The 20,158-nt window shown below is 47.5% G+C and overlaps 1 protein-coding gene across 4 annotated transcripts in view; it reads left to right on the plus strand.

The window, feature by feature from the left end:
- DPP6 (dipeptidyl peptidase like 6) overlaps positions 1–20,158 on the plus strand; it is an 839,060-nt gene that overhangs the window by 319,183 nt on the left and 499,719 nt on the right. Inside the window, exon 1 of one of the 4 annotated variants that reach the window (XM_036899608.2) lies at positions 9,948–10,102. The exons of the other annotated variants lie outside the window; for them this stretch is intronic. Within the exon in view, the coding sequence (XP_036755503.2) occupies positions 10,052–10,102 (51 nt within the window). The 5' untranslated portion in view covers positions 9,948–10,051. Of the gene's footprint in view, positions 1–9,947; positions 10,103–20,158 lie in introns of those variants that run through there. 4 annotated transcript variants of the gene reach the window in all.

Consider the following 20,158-nt stretch of genomic DNA (forward strand, 5'->3'; position numbering starts at 1 on the left):
GAGCCCAAGGTCCAGTCTCCTTTGGCTTCTGTCTCCCGTTAAAAAGGGCCTGCCTCCCTCTGATCGAGCCACATTCCGGTATTTGTACCGACTCCGTGCCAGTTCCTCCCTTCTTCCCTCCTCCTGCCGCAGATACTTTGTGAGCACCGACTATGTGCCCGGAGCTCTGAAGCACGTGGAAACAACGCAGGGAAGAGTAAAGGAAGAAATATCTAAACAAGAAGATAGCAAGGAGCAATAAGGGCCTTGCTGAAAAAAAAATTAATGGGGAGATTGCAAGTGACTTCGGGAGAGAGCAGGGCTAAGGGAGCGGTTGTTTTAGCAGCCTCCCGCGGAGGGATCGGGCAGCGAGGGTTCCAGGTGCAGGGAGATGCACTTTGCATTGTCATCGGCTTCAAAAGTCTGCACGTAAGAATATGTAACCATGACCTTCCCTCTTGACCTCCTTGCCTTGGGTAAAGTTCATTTCCAAGGCTTGGACCACAGCTTAGGCAGTTAGCATAGGCAAATATACTTAACGGGATTGGCTCTCCCAAAGCATTGACACCACTGGGGTTGGAGGCTTTCACAGAAGACATTATTTACAAGTGTGTCTTCATCACAAAATCCATTTTGTTTGTTAAAAATCCATAACAGGAACAGAACTGTAACAAAGAACAGGCTATTTTTGCATTTAAGAACACTTGTTAGGAGTAAATGGATTTCCTGGTTGGTTATGTTAGAATGAATATCAAATCCTAACTCCTTTCATTTCTTTGACGGGAATTTTGGCAAACAGTTCATTTCTTGGCCTAATAGAAGTTCCTGGTTGATTTATCCCTTTAACAATAACATTACCCATATTTGTACTTGTAGAACAAAAACTGTCTCTGACGGTGCCAGCATGAATCAAATGGAACTCATCATTATTCATTTTAAGCAATGGCGATGTAGTAGACTAAGAAAATTCTAAATGAAAAGTATGGACGGGATGCCCACCCAGGTGGGGTGACTGCCTAAGAGCATGGGCACCACTGCCCACGTTAGCTGTACCCTGTTGCTGCGTGTAACCTGTGCGGATCTGGATTCTGAAACTCCAAGTGTAAATCCGTTAAATGATGACCTCCTGTTGTTTGTGCTCTTGGAGACGGCTTGTTGTTTCAGATGCTATTTCCCACATATGCCTCCCTATCAAGCTTCTGGTCATAGATTATTTCAAAAACAATTTACAGTTTTCTTTGGGTGAGAGAAGAGTGAAATGGTTATGACCAAGGAGCCGGCATCACACTGTTTTGAGTGCCAACTGCGCCACCACCCATTAGCTGCATGACTTTGAACACATCTCCCTCTCCCAAAGTTTTAGTTTCCACAGTGGAAAAGCAAATAGTAAGAATACCAACCTTAAACATGGCTGGGGAGACTTAGATGAGCTGATGCACTTATAGTGGGTGGCACACTTCGTGTGTGGGAGGTAAAACACACATTCGATGCACCATCTTTACCATTTTAAATGTGCAGCTCCGTAGTGTTGAGTATATTCTCATTGCTGTGAAGCAGATCTCCAGGGAATGGTGCATGTTTTTTCTGGAAAGACCTATGCTGGGAATTAACCTTTGGCACTTACACATGTTAAGAAACAGTCTGTCATCACTAATTACAAAACTAAGACTAATCCATCTTGGCATGGAAGAGGGGGCCTGCCCATGTTCACAGACCCATGAGGGTCTGTGAATGTTTTGTTTTACTTAATATTTTCTTCATCATCATCTCTTCATTACTGCAAGCCTGGCTCTTTGCAGATAAATCAATATCCTCAAGGTCAAACAACTTATTTTAATATGTTTCACAGGGATGCCTGTAGCGAAGACAAGTTGCTGATTCCTGCTTCTCAGATCCTGTCCTCCCCTTCGCCCTCCCCACCAGCATCTTTGATTTCTCCTCGTAACTTCTCCCCCGTGTCTCTCCTGCCTTTTTCTTCTCCTTCCTGCCTCTCTTCTCTTCTTTTCTAGAGCCCTTTCTTCAATCCACTGCTTCCTGTTTAATTCAGGTGATTGAAAATGACACTGATTTGGCATTGGCCGCGCTTAGAGCTCGATTTTCAAATGAAAACAGTACCGCGCTCTGGTGACACCACGTGGAGCGCGTAGTGGTGACGGAGGCGTGAAGGCGGTGGATATCCATGGCCAAGGGGCGCTTTTGTCCACAAAACTACATCTCTGAGCTTCGTTTTGGCAAAACCAACTAAGGAAATAAATTATTCAAGAAAGTTTCAGAGGATTCTTGCTGGCTCCCAACCTCTGAAACTAAAACCAAACATTACGTCCAAGGCATTCACTTCCCTGTGGAAAGGCTTCCGGTTGAATTTAGGTTCAATAGGGCAAAACCGGATTAATTTAATTTTTATTTATTTTTAATATCATGTAATAATGGAGTTGTTCTCCAGTTGAAGTGTCTCATGCTTGAATTATTCTTACTATTTAAAACTGCCTGGCACATAAATGGAGTTACTGACCTACCACGGTAGGCAGGATTGTGACTCCAGGAATTTCTATCCCCTGGTGTTAGAGCCCTGGGTACATTGTGGATGGAAAAGGGACTTTGTGGATGGAATTATCATTACTAAGGGACCTTCTATAAGGAGGTTATCTTGGATTACTGGGTGGATTCAGGGCGATCGCATGGGCCCTGCCAACAGAACGAGTTTGGAAGCAGGTTCCTCCCAGAGCCTCTAGGAAGAAACGAAGTCCCGCCAATGCTTTGATCTCCACGCTGTCTGACCCTGAACAGCAAATCCAGCCCCACTGTGTGGACTTCTGACCTACAGAGCTACACGATGACAAAGAACTACTGCTTCAAGCCACTATGTTTGTGGCAGTTTGTTATGACAGCAACATAAAACTAATGCGCCACCCTTCCCTGGTGGGTCGTCGGCTTGTGGGTGGTGCCCGCAGGAGGGTAGGTTGGTATCAATTCACTACAGCTCTTTGCGTCGACTGCTTTCTGGCCGTGGACAGGGTCCATAGCTGAGGTACGTGTATGTTCCGAGAGTATCAGTCATGGAAGAGGATGGATTGACAGCTCAGAAATATCTGATGAAATTCCTTCTTAGAAGATATTCTAACCAAGTGACTTGAGTGAAAATGTAGGTTTTGATTCAGTTCTGGTACCAAAGGACTGTCTGGAAGCCAGTTGCATTCCCTGGGAAATAAGTTGAAAGTGCAGAATTCTGTAGCTCTTCCAACATTTGCTGAATCAGAATCTCTGTGGATGTGAGTAACAAACGTGCAGCGCTGATGAGCTCTCAGGCAATCCTTTGCCATCCACATTGCAGAACTAATGCTGTCCTCCAGGGATTTCTGAGCAGCCGGTTAGACTCAGTGGATCAGGGAACTGATGTAGTGAGACCATCTTCAAAAATATAGAAGTGAATGGAAAAGAAAAGATAACTCAGAATGCCTTACAAAGTGCTAAAGATAAATATGTTAGGTGAAACGTGTGTGTGTGTGTGTGTGCATGCACACAGAGTGAAACACCCCTCTAATCTGAGCCTGTGATTCCCAGACCTTCGCCAGGTTTCCTCTAGTTAACCAGGCCCCCTTTACGGAGACCTCGTGGATGGGGCTCTGTCAGCTGCTGCGGGGACTCCCGAGGACACGCTCCCCTCCAGTCGGGGACCTCCTGCCTGTGTCAGTGGAAAACATACATGGCGTTCAGTGGGGAGCAGTTTATTTTCAAGCATTTTGCAGAGGCACGTACACGTTCGGTATCGGGACCTGGCTCACTGTAGGTGGGCAGGAGTGGGTGTCCCCCACACAGGACAAGCTGTTGATTGACGCAGGGCAATGAGGCCATGAAAGTAAAGACGTCTCTTCAGAGTTAGCTGGGAGACCGTGGTAAGAAAGGAAGCTTAAGCAATGAAAGGTGGCATATTATCTGCCTCGAATAGAGGTTTCAGAGGAAGATAGGAGAAAAGCAAAAATGCCTGTGTAAGTTTATAAAATGGAAGTAGAAGTGAAGACATGGAAGGGAGGGAATCAGACTAAAGCCAGGTACGGGGCCCAGAGCTGCAGACCAAGGGAGGTGTGCCGCAGGCCCCCTACTAAGGACCCTGCCCCCGAGTGGCATGGTTTGGGCACTTGGGAATACATCCAGCTAGTGGTTTTACACAGAAAAGGGACATCCGCTCCCCTCTCCCCTTTTCATAAGAATCAGCTCTGATGTGAACAAGGCAGACTGGCCCTCCCCTTGCCCAGCTCTGCCTGAGATGCTGGGCAATGGTGTGATAGCAGCGGTGCTCGAGCCCTGGGTGGGGTTCTTCCAGAGCTGAGTATAAGCCACAGACTGTATGGAAAACATTATTCCCTTTGCCGCTTGGCAGTGGAGAGAAACGAGGCCTGGAGAGGTGAGGCTGGCCCAGGGCTGAGACATCAACACTGAGGCCCTGGCCCCGGACCCCCAGCCCCCCAGGAAACGAGCTGCCCCACTCCTCTCCCGGCCAGGGCGCTGAGGGTGACACACCCTGGGTCCAGATCCTGAGAGTAAATTTTAAGTCTTGATACTTAGTCCCTGCAGAAGGTAGAATTTGCACGTCTCTGTTCAGTAAGCTTTGAAGAACAAAAGGTCATTGCTAATATGAAGATAAAACCTTTATGTAGATGGCATCCTGCAGTTACTGCAGGGAGGTTAGCATCCCCATCTGGGCAGGAAGTGAGGAAGTCTGGGGGCAAACTCGGAAGCACCCTCCAGGGTCGCCCCGCCTCTCCGAGTGCTTTCATGCCGACCATCACTGTCAGTGTTTTTTCTTTGGCTCCTATCTCCAGTCCCTGACCACAAAGCCACAAGCCACAGGAAGACAGGAAAGTACACCAAATGGGCCTTCTCTACCCTTCCCTGGCAGACATATCCTAGATTTAATAAGCCATAGATGCTTGCAGAAAGCAGCTCTCTGAGAAGCACTAGGCTGGGGGGAAGTCTCTGGTTCAGTGTTTGCAAGAGCAACAGGAGCACTGCCAACTGCAGAACCTCACACGCACGCATCTGCGCATCGAAGGGCGTCGTGGCCATGGCTTCACCCTGCTCCATGCAGCTAATATTTATCTAGAACTTGACAGTTTGCAAAGGTCCTTGCCCGTAGATTTCCTGTGTCATTCTGTGACTGCTCTTTACGGTTTGTGTCAGGGGCCAGCTTGGGAGGAGGAGGTGGGAGAACTTTCAGAAGCAACGGGAGAAGAAATCGCCTCAGACCAGGAGGAGAAGCTGGCATGGAGCAAGCAGGGGTCTGCGCTGCTCCACGAGGGAGCCCAGGGGAAGAGGCGAGACCCCAAGGGTCCGGCCAGCTGGTGCCCCTCTGGAGGCTGGGGCCTGGGCTTTTAGGCCCGCAGCCCGTCCAAAGAGTTCTGTGTCCCAAGCCTGCACAGAAGCAGTGGCTGCCACAAGGAAGAAATGATGCAGCATGCATGATGTCCTGCAATCTGTGACAGCAGGCCCGGGTCCCTCCCCTGTGCTCTGATCTGTACGAACCCCCAGGACCCTGGAGCAGTCCTGGGAGGCCCCCATGGTGGCAGATTAGCCTGCTGCCACCCTGTCCGGCAGGGCATGGCATTCAGATTCCACTTTGTTATGGAGAAAGTAAGGAAATGCCCTATTTTCATACACCTGAGCTTGTAGGTTCCAGGCAGAGCCAGGAGTGCGAGCGGAGCGTGCGGACGGCGGTGTCGTGTGTCCGGCTGGAGTCCGAGTGGCTGGGGAGTGGAGAGCCCTCCAGGGCTGCTCGAGTCAGGGTAGAAACTATGAGTTTGAAATGGCTGTTTCACAATAGAAGCCATAGGCCTGTATATTCTGGAGATAAATCCTTGATTGCCTAAAATTCAGTCCTTACCCATAAAAGTGGTTGTTATTTCATGAATGTTGCTTCTGAAAATCAAGTGGTATGTTACCTAGAGTTATTTATACCCAGAGGAGACTACAAGGCTCTTGTTAATCATGACCTGCGTCCTCCGCACACACACACACACACCTCCCTGGCCACTGAGCCAGCACCAGTGATGGCTGCCACTTACCTTTCCCCTAAATCAAAACCCTACTTTTGCCGCAAGGCTTCTTGTAAGTCTTATTCATGCTAGAAATCACTAACACTCTGGGAAGCTGGCCTGATTTTACATCACTTTCATCTTTTGAAAGTCAAAAAACTGTATTCATTGTTGTTAATTTTCTGTGTAATCTCCCATTGAATGATATTTCACATGGCTTTGTAATCACTTTGAGTATATTCACTTTTTACCCTTCGAATAAGGCAAAATTAGGTGAGGACAGACTCATTTATTGGAAAACCAAAAATCATTAATGTTATTTTTCATAAAATTTAAACTAAAAATGACATCACAGTCCTTGATTTGCCAACAGTGTCATACATATCTAGACTCTCACAAGAGGATTCTGACTTAAAATATTGAAAAGTCTTTTTATAGAGAAATATATGGAAGTGTGAACATTTACAGGTAACTTATTAACAAAATATTTGAGCTAAAGTCCATTTTTTAAAAACTTCAACAGCTGTTTTTCTTATTCCGCATGCTGAAGTCTACAAATATCCTAGCTTTTTCCAAGTGACACGGATGACAAAAGTACAAAGGATGTGGAAAGAATGCAGTGAGCAAGACAGAATCTAATTGTTTTTGGAAGCTTTGCATTTGCATAATGAAGAAGTATCAAAAACATGTATTTCTCACCCATATTTTTCAGTGATTCAAAGGTTTTCTGATGCTTAAGTTCTCCACAGTCTGTTTCCAGGGTTATAAATCCATCATGCTTACCTTTCCAAAATTATATAAATTCAAGTCCACGTTATTTTTACCAGCCATCAATGAAATATTAATCAGCTCTTCTTGGTCCTTAGGCCACAGATCTTACTTACACGACTCTTTAAAGGGGAAAGACTAGGCACTCTGCCAGCTCAAATCCCTTGGCTTGGAATAATTTTGTCAGCAGTACCGATTCCTGTAGCTCTCTGTGTTGCTTAATTTTTGACTTAAGTGGAAAATTGAAGAGACCTACCAAGTATTAACTCATTATATCTCCACATTGACATGATCAATAGTCTACATCCAGATCTGCTATATTTGACTCCCAAACACAGAAACACACCCCTTGAAAACTGCTGTGAGAGCTTCTGAGTTCCAGTAAACCTTGAAGCTCGTAAGATTATGACCATTTTTTTCTCTTGGTTTTCCATGCAAAGTAAATAACATACTGTCTTTCAGATGGGAAGGAGATGCTACCCTCCAGACGGTGGTGACATGGCATAATTTGAGAGGCATTGAAAACCTCTCCCCACTCCACCCCACTTTGCACAGCCCTGGTTTCAAGTGAGGCATCCCTGTCCCGAATATGAATGAATGGCCTTAAGAGTGACAGCCTTATCAAATATCATATCAAATACAGGTCTTGAGTCCTCTGTCCTCTCCATTCAGGGGCAGAGGAACCAACTTGCCACACCTAGACTTCCTTTACACCAGTGGCAGAAAATGGGCAGCTTTATTTTATGAAAATAGTTAATATATAGGGTGCTGTATGTTTATAGACACTCAGTGGATCCCTCGCATCTCTAAATAGACTTAAATTGTGACTCCTGGCCTTTTGAAAGTGTTCGAGTCGTGAAGAGCTCAGAACATGCGTCTCCCAGGGATGGCGGCTGTCCGTCTGGCCTGGTGAAGGGCGGTGCTGCCTGGGTTCAGGAGGACGGATGCGCTGACCTCTTCACTGCATGAATCACAAAGTACTGTCACATGTCAAAACTTCAAAAAGTTTATTTGGGTCTAAGTATTGATCGCTTTGGGAGAAGACAAACCAAGGAAATAAGTTTATAAGTTGTACCAGGCAGGATAGGCTAGTTACACTCATTAACAAGCCCAAGAGCTCCGAGGCTCAAAAAGAAAGGTTATTTCTCCCTAAGGCCAGTGTCCATTGCTGGTCTAGCGGGGGCTCTGCTTGACACCCCCTCACCGCCGGCACCAGGCCAGGGTCGGAGCTCCGGGGTGTGCCACAAGTCGTGCGGTGGAGGCTTTCTTCCTCCCAGACTCCGTGACCAGAGCCATCACCTGTCTCCTTCCCACCACGCGGGGCCAGCAGGATGGCGTGACAGGGACCCAGAGGTGGGGAGCCAGACGTCCGGCAGTCAGCCCCACTCCACACGGTGGGTGACCATAAAGCCCCCCTTGGAAGGGCAGCCGTCAGCCCACCTCCAGAAAGGAGGCGCCCCTCGTATTCCGGAGTTTTTTAGGCGTTCTCTCTCCATGTGCTCGGATCCCAGTACTTCCTTCTTCGGCACATCTGAGCTGCTCGCAGAGACGGAGGCTGGTGCTCGGTCCCCCTTCCCCAGATCCTGCTGCTCTTCCTGCTGTGCCCGCAGCGATGCCTTCGGTTCGGAGGCTGGGGTCTTTCCCGTGACCTCGCGCTGGGAGCGGAGAGGAGGCAGGCTGAAGACTGAGGTGCCGTTGCAGGGCTCCCTTCCCAAGCCCAGAGCCCAGAGCCCAGAGGGCGGCTTCCCGGCAGCCATGGCCCCTGCCTCCCCGCCCCCCGCTTTCTGGCCCTCCTCACTCTCCTGTCTCTCTCCGGTGCCGGCCTCACCCTTTTTGGTTTAGTTAAGCTGATTTTATCAGGCTCTTTGGTTCATTCACTTCAGCCCTGCATCTAAGCCACCTTTTCTGTGCCTTACTCTCTCAACACTAAAATATCCTAAAACAAGACAGTCCCCCAAGATCGGCGTCCGTTCGCTGCTTCTCTGTGCTGATCAGCAGCTCTCTGGGGCCGAGTCGCCCACTGAGGGCCTGACAGCAGGGAACAGAAGGTGCGTGCTGCTGAGAGGAGGCCCTGCTTGGGTGAGGCTCTGCCTCGCAGAGGCGCCCGAGTGTGAGTGACCTACACGTGTTCGGTCCCGCCTGCCAGATCTCTGTCCTGGAAGAACCACCTCCTAGGAGCTCTTCAGGTTGGGGGCTGGGACCTGGGAGGGCTCTGGGGCCATGCTGCATGGCTCCTCAGCACTCGTGAGGCCCTCGGCACTGTGTGGGCACAGCGCCAGCTACTCAGGCGACCGTGGCCCACCTCTGTCCTTGACAAGCTCTCAGTCTCAATGGCGTGTTGGTCTGTTCACGGGAGAACAGCAGATGCTTAAACCACTGTGATCCTGGACTGTAAAAGTCACAAGCACAGAGTTGGCAGCTGGCTCACACCTTTGTACCCACCATAGTGCCAGGCACAGAGTCAGTGCCCAAAAGATATGTGTTAAGTGAGTCAGTGAGCACCAGGGCTGTGACAGGTGTGGCCGTGATGAGCTGTAGGCTTGTCCATCTGCCCGTTGCTTTTCTCAGGTGGGGGCACTGAGGTAGTTCAGCGGGCAACTGAAACATCCTCCCCGATACCCAGCTTACTTCCACTCTGAAATACCTATCTGCTCGTTAGCGGAAGAGTAAGCGAATAATGGCCGAACCCCTATTTCTCTGAGTAGATGCAATCAGCATTTACCATTTATTAGGAATCATAGAAAGAGTAGAAATACCTCTATGTGTCCCCCAGTATTCTAGACACACATCTGCCCGTGGTCAGAACCAAAACCAAGAAGCAAAGACCAGCCAAGGGGCAGAGGGGACCCTCAGCGTGGGCAGGCTGATCATTTTGAGCTGAGATAAGCATTCAGTGTCCACCTTTCTCAACCATAATATAGTCTTCAATCTGGCCCATGAGAAGTAAGATGAGGAAAGCAGGGCCATTTAGAAAACACCCCCATTTCTCACCAGGCTGCTCTGGAGGCATTCCCGAGTCTTGCCTCTGTCGACATCAGCTTACAGTGGGGCACATCCGCTCCCCCCTGGTCCCCTGGGCTGAGAACGTCATGTGCAGCCATTGGCTGCTTTATGCTGAGCGGTGAGCCCTGTGGTTGTTGGAAAGCAGCATGAAAAGCCAGGGAGTGTCTCCGATCGCGAGAATCCCCGGGCACTGGGCTGCACTCCGCTTCAGATCAGTCGTGGGAGTCCCACTAACATCCTAGCTGCAAAGGGCTCGCCTCCGACCTGCAGGGATGAATGCTTCCAAACTGCCCAGAGTGAACAGACTGAAACAGTTTTGGAGGGTGAGTAAAAGGATACAAATCAACTTACTGGAAAAAAAGTTTATTTTCTGAAAAAAAGAAAGAGCTAGTTGCTGCGGGAGATGTGTGGTGAGGCACTTGCATTATTTTGCAAAACTCCCACTGGGAGATTCAACCATGCATGTCTGATGCATCGCCAAAGGGTCAGAATTTAACTTTAATCTGCAGCAGACGCAGCCAGCAGCCAGCCAGTGCAGCTCTGCGTGTTCACTCAGAGCAAAAGTGGCCTTGAAGATGCAGGTCAGCACAGGAGCCATGGTATGGTGGTTACCTGCTTACTGTCAGCTGCCCACCAGCCAGCACATTCTGATCAAAGTCTCTGGGAACCGTGTTGAATGTGATGGCTGATAGAACCGTGAAAATACAGGCTCTCTGTGTACTCAGTTCAGACTATATAGTCTATCAGAAGCCCTGTGTGACTAGCAAGAGAAAAGCTAAGAAAATCTCAAGCTTGGTGGTGCACTATTAAAGCATGAGAAAGTACCAGGGCAGCTGCAGTCACAAACCATTCACGTGCCCGATACCCACTGCAGGCTGTTACCACGATCCCCCCGCAGCGCCATGAGCGCCAAGCCGGCCTAACGGCAGGTGGCTTGTGGCGTGGCAGCTCTGGCCTCTCCTCACAGAAGGACAAAACACCGACGGGGATCCTTGCTTATTTCCAGTTGTCAGATTCTGGATTCAGAGCAACGAGTAAAGACTTCTGGACAGTTCTGTGGATTCAGGAGATGCATGTTCATGCTGCATGTCTGGACCAGGGTGTTTAGGGCCTAGGAAGGGATGAATGACCGTAGGCTAATTTTCAGTGACCCCTTAATATACACTGCAGAGCTGGGATAAAACTGTGGGTGGGTTCCCATCCTCCTCTAATGTCATTCGGTTCTATAACGCCTTTCTGTATGCTAGTATCAGGGCTCTGCTCGTTAGAAATCACGGCGTTGGGCGTTGGGTGAATAAATAATAGGCGGCAGCTAATGCTTGTAATGCATTTCCGACTACAGGTGAATGGCTTTTCTTTCTGTGTGAAGCTCTAAGCCATTTCAGAAGGTCCTGGGGTATAGATATGTTTTCTCAATCATGAGTCATAATATCTCTTCGTTTGAACTTGTAATGATCAGGACATGTGAGGTTGCCAGTAATTCTGAAGTTACTTCTCAAGCAAGAAATCTACATTCAACTGGGTACAACCAAAACAATTTCTTCCCAAGCTAAAGCACATTTTAGTATATAAATGGGTGTTCCATCTGAGTCAAAAAGAGCATGTTAGAAGCATTTAGATGATGAAATCCATAGAAGTACCATGTGCACCTCACACACCACTGGGCCGCAGGCCAGCTGACCCGCTGTGTGGTTCTCACCCTCCTGGCCTCCCTGATAACCTTCCCTTCCCATCTGTAAAGTGGGTGTTTCCTCTGTCTCTGAGACTTAGTCTGTGCTCATGGAAGTAGTTTACTCTGTGCTCCACATTCACCAATAGCTGTCTACACTCTGTCTGAAAAGGTCTGATTGAACTTTTAGTTGTTAGAGGACTCTTAGAACCAGAATATCTTACTGAAATCCTACTCAGATCTGGCTTCCAGACTCTGGAAAGTTCTTTCTCAGAGACATCAGGTGTAAAATAGCAAAGTCACGGGTGGATATGCTGATGATCAGTAGGATAATTTGTATTTTCTCCTTCACAGACTGAGCTTCATTTAGCCAATGATACCTGGAATGATCTAAAAATGTATTGCATAAAACACCCCAAAGCTTCAGATGAACCCTCAGTAAGTGTGCCTGAAGGGAGACCCCAGGGCCATGGGCATCCTCTGAGCAGAATCTCTTGCAGCTGTATGAGGCACATGGACCCCCACCCTGACAGCCCCAAGCTGGCCCTGTTCACGGGAAGGGGGCCTCAGTTCCATATAGAAAGACACTGGGATTTCACTGGCCAAAATCACGGTGTAGATAAGGAAGCACATTCTAAATAATCTGAGGAAGTCCTTAATTATTTAGGGATGGGGAATTTAAATGGGTGATATAATTACTGTGCAGTCTCAGTTCTGAATTGTTCATTCCCTTTTTCATGGTGGTTTTATGCTAATAACTCCAGACAGTTGATTATAAAATTTTTAAAAATTGGACCTAGATTAGAAAACAGCTGCAAAGAGAGCATTTAAAGGCCTCTCCGTGAAGGGGCAGCTGTGTAGCATCGACTTCACACAGCCAGGGCTGACCGTTCGGCCTCCTCCGGTCTGTCCGTCCTGCATCCCAGGTGTGCGTCTATCCCTCCCAGCGTGGGGGCTCCCTGGGGTCCCCCAGTGCTGCCACATGGGCCACAGAAAGCCCTCTGTGTTCAGGACAACTCGGAGCAAAGCCCATCTGTGGTGGCCCATAGCCAGGGGCCCCATGCTGGGCATAGAATTTCATAGTCTGGGCTTTGGGTCCTGGTATGAAATAGAATTTATTATATCACTAATTTGTGCTCATTTAGTGGCAGTCTTACTGTGATTCCAGTAGCTTCTGTAGGTTCTGTGTATTTACATATTTTTATTAGTAGCAAGTAGAAATGAGAGCCAGGGCTGTTTAAACACAACCAAGGACTGGTCTGCCTGCAGCATTCAGAAACGGAGGAGCAGAATCACCACCTTCATTGGCTTTGCCATTTAGACGGCACACATCCAGTAGATAAATGACTACTTGATTTCATCAGAGAATCTTTAAATCCAGTTACTGGATGCTGAGGGGAGGCGTTTGATTCAACAGATGATTGACAGCAGAAATCTGTGTACCAGGAAAGCCGGTCCAAGTTTACCAGAGGAGACAAAATAGATTTTTCTCCACTGTGGACTTCCTATGATTGATTATATACATGGAATAACCCAAATTTGAACATTTGAGAATAGCCACACCTGTGAAGGGCAGGGTGACTTAACAGAGTGATGGGCAGGACACAAGAAATCGCAGGGAATTCCCATCTTTTTCTATGGTTTTTTGCCTGGAGCAGTCACTTTATCTCCTTGTGAGTCCATTTCCTCACCTGTAAAACCGTGGTGCAAATCAGATCAGTGTGATTCTCTGTCCAGAGATCTACGCAGCCTCCCAGAAAGTGTTGACTGCAGAGCCAGGCCCCACCCCACCCAGTAAAGTCCAGATCATGGCGGGCGGGGCCCATGACATCAATACGTTTTTAAAAGCCCGCAGGCCATTCTGATGCACAGCCAGAATGGAGAACAGCAGGACCATCTGCAGGTCCCTTCTGGCTCCGACACTCCACGTACTGAACTGGGTCCGAGGGTTGTTTCCCAGGCCCGTTAGTGCTGTGGTCAGGAAGGTCGTTACTATTCTGATTGTTTCAGGAGATGATGAGCTGAAGAGGTCAAGCAACAGATCCAAGGGCTTTACCCCCCAAAGTGGTTTTTCAAGTAAAGGCATTGAACACCCTGGTGTGGACAATGTGTCCAACAGCCATTGGAATTTCATTCCCTACTGGGGTATTTTGATCCTATGAGCAGTAAACTCTGGTTTCAAGGGGATGAAACCAATACGAGTAATACTTCCCCCCAAATGTAAGCCTGTCATTGTTGCCACTGAGGTCTAATGAGGTGTTAGGTATGCAAAGCTTAATAAGACCCAGACCTCGTTATAATTAACTTAAAATCTAGTGGAGGTGAGAGGAAAATAAATAGTGGCTGTGTGTCTTGGGGGTATCCAACTCTGCTGTTGCTCAGCTATGCAATTTTCTAGTCTCCAAAACTTTGCTAATACATTCAAAACTAGAAGGAAAACCCCCAACCCATGTAAAGGCACATGTTTTGTGGTGAAATGTGCCTGCATTTCTTCACATCTAAAAAGCATACACACAAACCTGTACCACTGATACTCTGAGAGCACAGTCTCTGTGATCATGTTCAGCAGACATATGTATGCATTTAAATATGCAAACCTACATTTATGCATTTCAGTGGAAGAAGAAAATACACGGGGCGTGTCACACATTAGGGCACATGCCTGACATCCAATTTAAAGCCCTTGCTGACCTTCAGCTCCTCGCCGAGCAGAGCAGGCACCCCTGGGGGACACTGAGTCTCTCTGTCGGGGTGCCTGGGCATCTGACCGCACCCGAGACCTTCGGGAGAAACTAGTCTGGGTTCTCGGGTCTCCTGGCAGTGGAGTTGGGTGGGCTGGGCCAGCTACGTCCCTGGGAGCCTGTATCTCTGTGCGTGATGAGGTCAGAGTCGAGTCCTTTAGGCCTCCTCCCAACCTCCTGTCCTGCCTGAACCTTCGCCTCCAGGGGCCTAGGAACTGGGAGGGACTGTTTTAACGCTGTGAGTCCAAAGAGGACGTCAGACAGGACAGCAAGTCCTTCTCCTCCAGGGACTCGCCACCGCCCACCTATCAGCGTAGTTCACTGGGAAAGGCTTTGGCATTGTGGGCAAATCAGTCAGAATCAGGGTTCTTCCCCAGCCTCTGTCTGACATCAGGGTTTTAAGCTGTATGAACACAGATTTCCTCCTGAGTAAGACGGAGCGGGCAATACTGCCACGTGGTGTTTTGAGTGAAACTTAAACTTGCTGGTGTCTGTCTATGCAGCACCCGTGAAAACACCAGCGCATGGGGGGGGCTGGGCTGCTGATGTCCAGACTGCCCCCACTGCTGAGGGGCCCAGGGCACCACCCGCGGGGCTGGGCCCTCCCTGCTCGGAGCCTCTGCTCAGTGGCTCTGTGATGTGGGGAGGTCCCAGGGCTGCACTGGTGCATCTTGAGGAAGGAAAAGACTACACATTAGCCTCCTGAGATCGTGGAGTAAATGGCACCATTACACAGATTTACACCAGCCAGCTCCCATTCTGCCCCCAACCCCTGCATCCCTGGGGGAGACCCTGAGGCTGTTTGTCTCTCTGTGGTCTCGCTCTCATTTAAGTGAGTGTCTTTCCACACAAACCAGACCAACTGCTTTCAGCACTTGGAAGAAAACAGACAAAATACACTACACATGACCATTTTATTCCTCAAAGTCTTTATGATTCAAATAACTGACGATACTTTGCAGGCAGGTGTTGTGACGTCAGGTAGACCCACCCACGGCTCTTTATTTGGCCTTGACTATTGTCCCTTTGGAGAAAGTTCTCCATTTCTTTTTGACCAACACTCAAAAATTATTAATTTGGCTCTTTATTCATGGACATTAAAAGCTGGAGGTTAATAAATATTTTATGATCCTAAAGCTCAAATGCATATCTGATTGATGCTGAGGGATGAAGAACTGAGGGCCGGGAACAGGCCTCCGCTTTCCAGAATTTGCCGAATCATTGTGAAGTGGGCTCTCCCAGAGCTGCCAGGCGTGTAACTAACATGGGCCGGAGCAGGAGGTCTCTGATGGGAGGCACTGCCCGGCAATCCTGGTGTTGCCCCGGGAGGTCTGCAGGCAGCTGGAACCTCACACTCCCTTCTCTTCTGGGTGCATTTGGCTGGCATTCCCAACAGAGGAAAACAGAGTTGAGAGTAAGGCCATTAGCTCATCTAGTGATGTGGAGGCTGCAAAGACGTATAGAGCAGCTCTTCCTTCTCTAAAGGTGAGGGTTCCTGGGCGAGAACGTATTTTTGAAAATCGGGTGATAATCTTGGAGTAAGCAGGCAAGTCTGTCTTGTACCCACTGCCAGTGTGAAAAGAGCTTAAGTATACACTTAGTTCATACTGTGTAATTTTTTCTGCAAATTTGCTCAGGAACTCAGCTGCAGTGTTGGTTTTCTTTAAATATTTTTTCCCTGCCCTTAGTAAACCAAAACAGACTATTTGGGTTTGCTATCGATTAAGCAGACGGATGGACCTTTCTGATGGGCTGAAAGAACAGAACCGGGATGAGTAGGGCCAATTTCTTCCAAAGGTCTAAAAACCACATGGATTCACCTAGTGTGCTGGCAAGAGCTGTTACTTCTTAAAGAAAAAAAAGCATCAGACAGGTTTTTCATGGGATGGTCTTTCCAAGAACAACCTCCAACCAGCAAAATCGTCAGGAAGACTGCACTGCCTTATGCTCAGGTAGGAACCTGGGAAGCTTCTATCACCAGGCATTTTGAAGGAAAACATGCTGAATATTTTATAGGGGGAAAAGTTCATAATGAGATGCAAACACTCATGATTTGTCCAATAGCTAATAACCAAAGAGCAACTTGATAGGATGGCAGTGAAGCCCGTGAGCGAAGCTGTGATGGGGGGGTCTGTTGGCACTTCATTGTGAGGGGAGTGATTTGCTGGGTGGGGTTCTGTGCTCGGCTTACTGGTGCCGTTTTCTGCATACGTTGCTTGGGCCAAGTCACTAATTGGAAATTATCAACGTACGTGTAAGATTTTTAGAACATTACAAGTTAAACATGGTCATTGACATCTTCATGAAGAAGAGGCTGATGGAGATGGACGGTGCTCAGCAACGAGGATGTAGAGAAGCCTCTTCCGGAGGCAGATGCACTTACTAAGGTGACGTGAGTGGTTCTTTAATACCTTATCATGGTTGCCTTATCTGTACGGTGGTGATAAGATTAATTACCCAGTGAGATTTTGTGAGAAGCAAATGGGGCCACAAACGCCATGTGCAAGCACAGGGCTGTCGCTGCACAGCAGAGGCCAGTTTCTCTTCTCTTCCCTGGGCAGTAGCCTGTGTTTAATCCCCAGCTAGGCAGGTGGTCTGAGGGGGTGTGTGCTAAGTAAGTACCCGTTGAATGGAGGCATAGATGGACGGATGAGGAAGGAAGGAAGGAAGGAAGCTTACATCCAGTTTATGTCTACATTAAAATTCATGATGGAATATGAGTCATAAGATATTCATCGAGGCTCTTTTTAATCAGTTTGCCTGTGATGCAGCCCATTGCTGATATTAAGATTACCGTATTATCTGAAGACATCAGAAAAGATTCCTTTCCTCTGTTGTCTTTGTTCTTGCCTGGCCCTTTCTAGGAATATTAGCATTATTAGGTGGCTTGCTTATTAGCTGTTGTACGTAGACATCACACATGCATTGTTATTCACCTTCAAATTTAAGATAGCCCCCTGATGTATTTATTTTTTATCGGAATATAGTTACGTGCAATATTATATTGGTTTCAGATGTACGATATAGTGACTCTATAACTGTATACATTACTAAATTCTCACTGTGCTAAGTGTAGCTACCTCCTGTTACTGTAACAAGACGCTGCCATATTATTGGTTATATTCTCTATGCTGTACTTCCATTCCTAAGACTCATTAATTTTAGAATTTGAAGTTTGTAGCCCTTTCTCCCCTTCACCCGTTTCACCCTCCCCCCATCCTCTCCCTAAGGTAACCAACAGTCTGTTGTCAGTATTTGTGGGTGTGTTTCTTTTTGTTTGTTTGTGTTTTAGAGCCCGCATGTAAGTGAAATCATATGGTGTTTGTCGTTCTCTAGCTGACTTACTTCACTGAGCATGATACCTTCCGGGTCCGTCCGCGTCGTGGCAAATGGCAACATTTCCTCCCTTTTTTACGGGTAGCCCTTTGATTTAGGAAGCGGAGTCTTTCTACTCTGCAGTTTGTTAGGAAAAGAAGGCGGGATAAAAGCCCCAAGCATTTAACAGGAGCCTTTTAGGGGAGAGACGCTCGCGGGTGTCGCCTCTCGGCCCCCGAGAGTCCGTCCGTCTACAGCTGCGGGAACGCCAAGAGCCAGGTGCAGACGGACCTAACAGCCTTTTAGATCACGATGTCTTACTTTTGCAAAGTCTTTAGAAACAAAGTCTCTGTCTGGGGAGGCAGTTGTCTTTGAATTTCTTTTTAATATTGAGTTTCTTTTTTTTTTTTCAATTGTAGAACCTGCCGATAGCATCATCTATTTCCTAGTAAAACTTTTTTCCTATCTGATGAGCCCACCAACAAAATAATAAACTTCTGCCACCCCTAAAATCCCCCACATTTGATCCCTGCAAAAAGTTAGCTAATAACCTAGTTACCCCCTAATCTGTTAGACATTTCAGTTCCCATTTCTGGGTAGCCGGCATGACACAGGCCCTGCAGGGTGAATTCGGATACAGGCGTGAATAAGGTCCTCACTGAACTTCGTACAGGGCCTGGGAGGTCAGCATAAGAAAGCCGAGTGCAGTGTGTGACGTCCAGATGGAAATAGGAATGAGGGGGCTCTTGAAATTCCCAAACAGGGCAATTTATTTTGTCTGGAAAGCACTGAGCTTGGAGGAAGACCACCAGGAGAAGATATTTCAATTAGATGCTTAAACCTCGGTAAAAAACAAGTAAAAATAAATAAGAAATTTCCATAGAGACCAAATGACATTCAAGCAAAGGAAAGACTGTGATCTGGGACCTCACAACATGACATTTCATAGAATCTCATGCAAACAAGAATAGTCCACGCCAGCTAGCAGGGAGGGGTGGGTGTGCCTGAGCAGGCTGACCCAGCCAGGTGGTGGGCACCATGTCATGTTCTGTTCAGTGAGGTCAATAACTCTTGGAGATCATTTCCCACTATGCACATACATTTAGGTGAGCAAACTGGAGGGTCTTGGGTGTTTTGACCTGCTGTAGCCACCGAAGAGCCAACCGTCTACACATATGGGTTGTGGGAGTCCTTGCTTCTGGCACTTACATGCAAATTTCAAAACCAGATTGAAAATGTTGGGATGATTTTGCTGTCAATAAACAGTACATTACACTCTTAGATCCTTCTCAAGGTCTGCTATTGAGCACTACCTGTGTGTGCAGACATGTGCTAGGAATCTTGGGAGTGAGGGAAGAGAGGAAAAAACAGCATTCCTGTGTGCAATAAAAAGGTTCATATTTTACTTACCATTTCTGAATATTTTCCATCTGATATTATATTCTCTTGTATTTTTCACGGAGAGGCAAGAGTTGGATGTCTGCTGGAGCCATTGTGGGGTAGAATTTAAGTAGAGGGGCTAAGTCTTGATTGAAGCTTTGAATGGTGGGAACATTCTAGTAAACAGAGAAATTGGGTTGAGGGACTAGGAAGAAGCCAGTGGATGGGTGGGGGTGGGGGGCAGAGACAAGAAGGCCTAAGTCTCGGGCTGCACAGCACAGCAGAGGCTGCAGGTTACATGTGGCAAGAAGGGTCAACAAGTTTGAAACGGTGGGTTGAGGCATGAGTATGGGAAATTCTAAAACACTCTGCTCTTCCCTTGGTGGCCTCAGGTACCTGGTACCTCCCTTTACTGGGAGACAATGGCTGTCCCCTGGGGGATCCTCCATGACTGTGAAAGACGGGGAAGGAGTCACATTGCTAGCAACCTTTCCAGCTCAAGCAGAAATATTCCAATAAAAGCAAAGCAAAACAGTGTCTTTCTCCCTGCTAGGCAGGTCATGAGGGTCCAGCATCCTAGCATGCCCCTGCTCGGGGTGCGAACCTCAGAGGGATGGCTGCCTCAAGGGCAGAAGAGAAGTCCAGCCTTCTAGCCTCTGAAGTGTGATTGTAAATACGTCAAATAGCAACTTCTCCCTGCAGGAGGACATAGCCCCCAATCTGCACGGACGCTGATGAAGTCTAGGAAAACGGACTGCTCCTCAGAGCAGCTGCTCAACTTCAGAGAAAAACTCTGCACCCCAGTGTCTCTCTCACCTGGATGAGATCCTTTTCTTTCTTAAATGTTTGTCATTATGGAGCTTAGGGACCCATCCCATATCCAGGTGCTGTAACTGCTAATGGTGTTGAAAATTCAACAGATCATTTTCTTATGATAAAGTCAGCTTCTGTATCTTTGTAGGCACAAGGCTAGGAAACAGGGAAATGAAGGTGTCAGTAGAGAACAACCAGAGGGTAAAAAAAGAAGGGCTTAACATAAAAATCAAGACTAAAAGCTATGGGTCATATACATATAATTCTGATTATCTTTTTGAACAGCTTTATTGACAGGAAATGACATTATTTAAAGTGTACAGTTTGATAAGCTTTGGTATATGTGTACATCTTGAAGATCAACCCCACAATCGAGATATGAGCAGACTGTTACCCCTAAGATTAGATTAAATAAAGTGTTCTTCATTCTTGACCTTCTCCAGGCAACCACAATTTGCTTT

Source organism: Manis pentadactyla, chromosome 7 (genome assembly GCF_030020395.1).
Source record: "Manis pentadactyla isolate mManPen7 chromosome 7, mManPen7.hap1, whole genome shotgun sequence".
In the NCBI taxonomy this organism is placed as follows: domain Eukaryota; kingdom Metazoa; phylum Chordata; class Mammalia; order Pholidota; family Manidae; genus Manis; species Manis pentadactyla.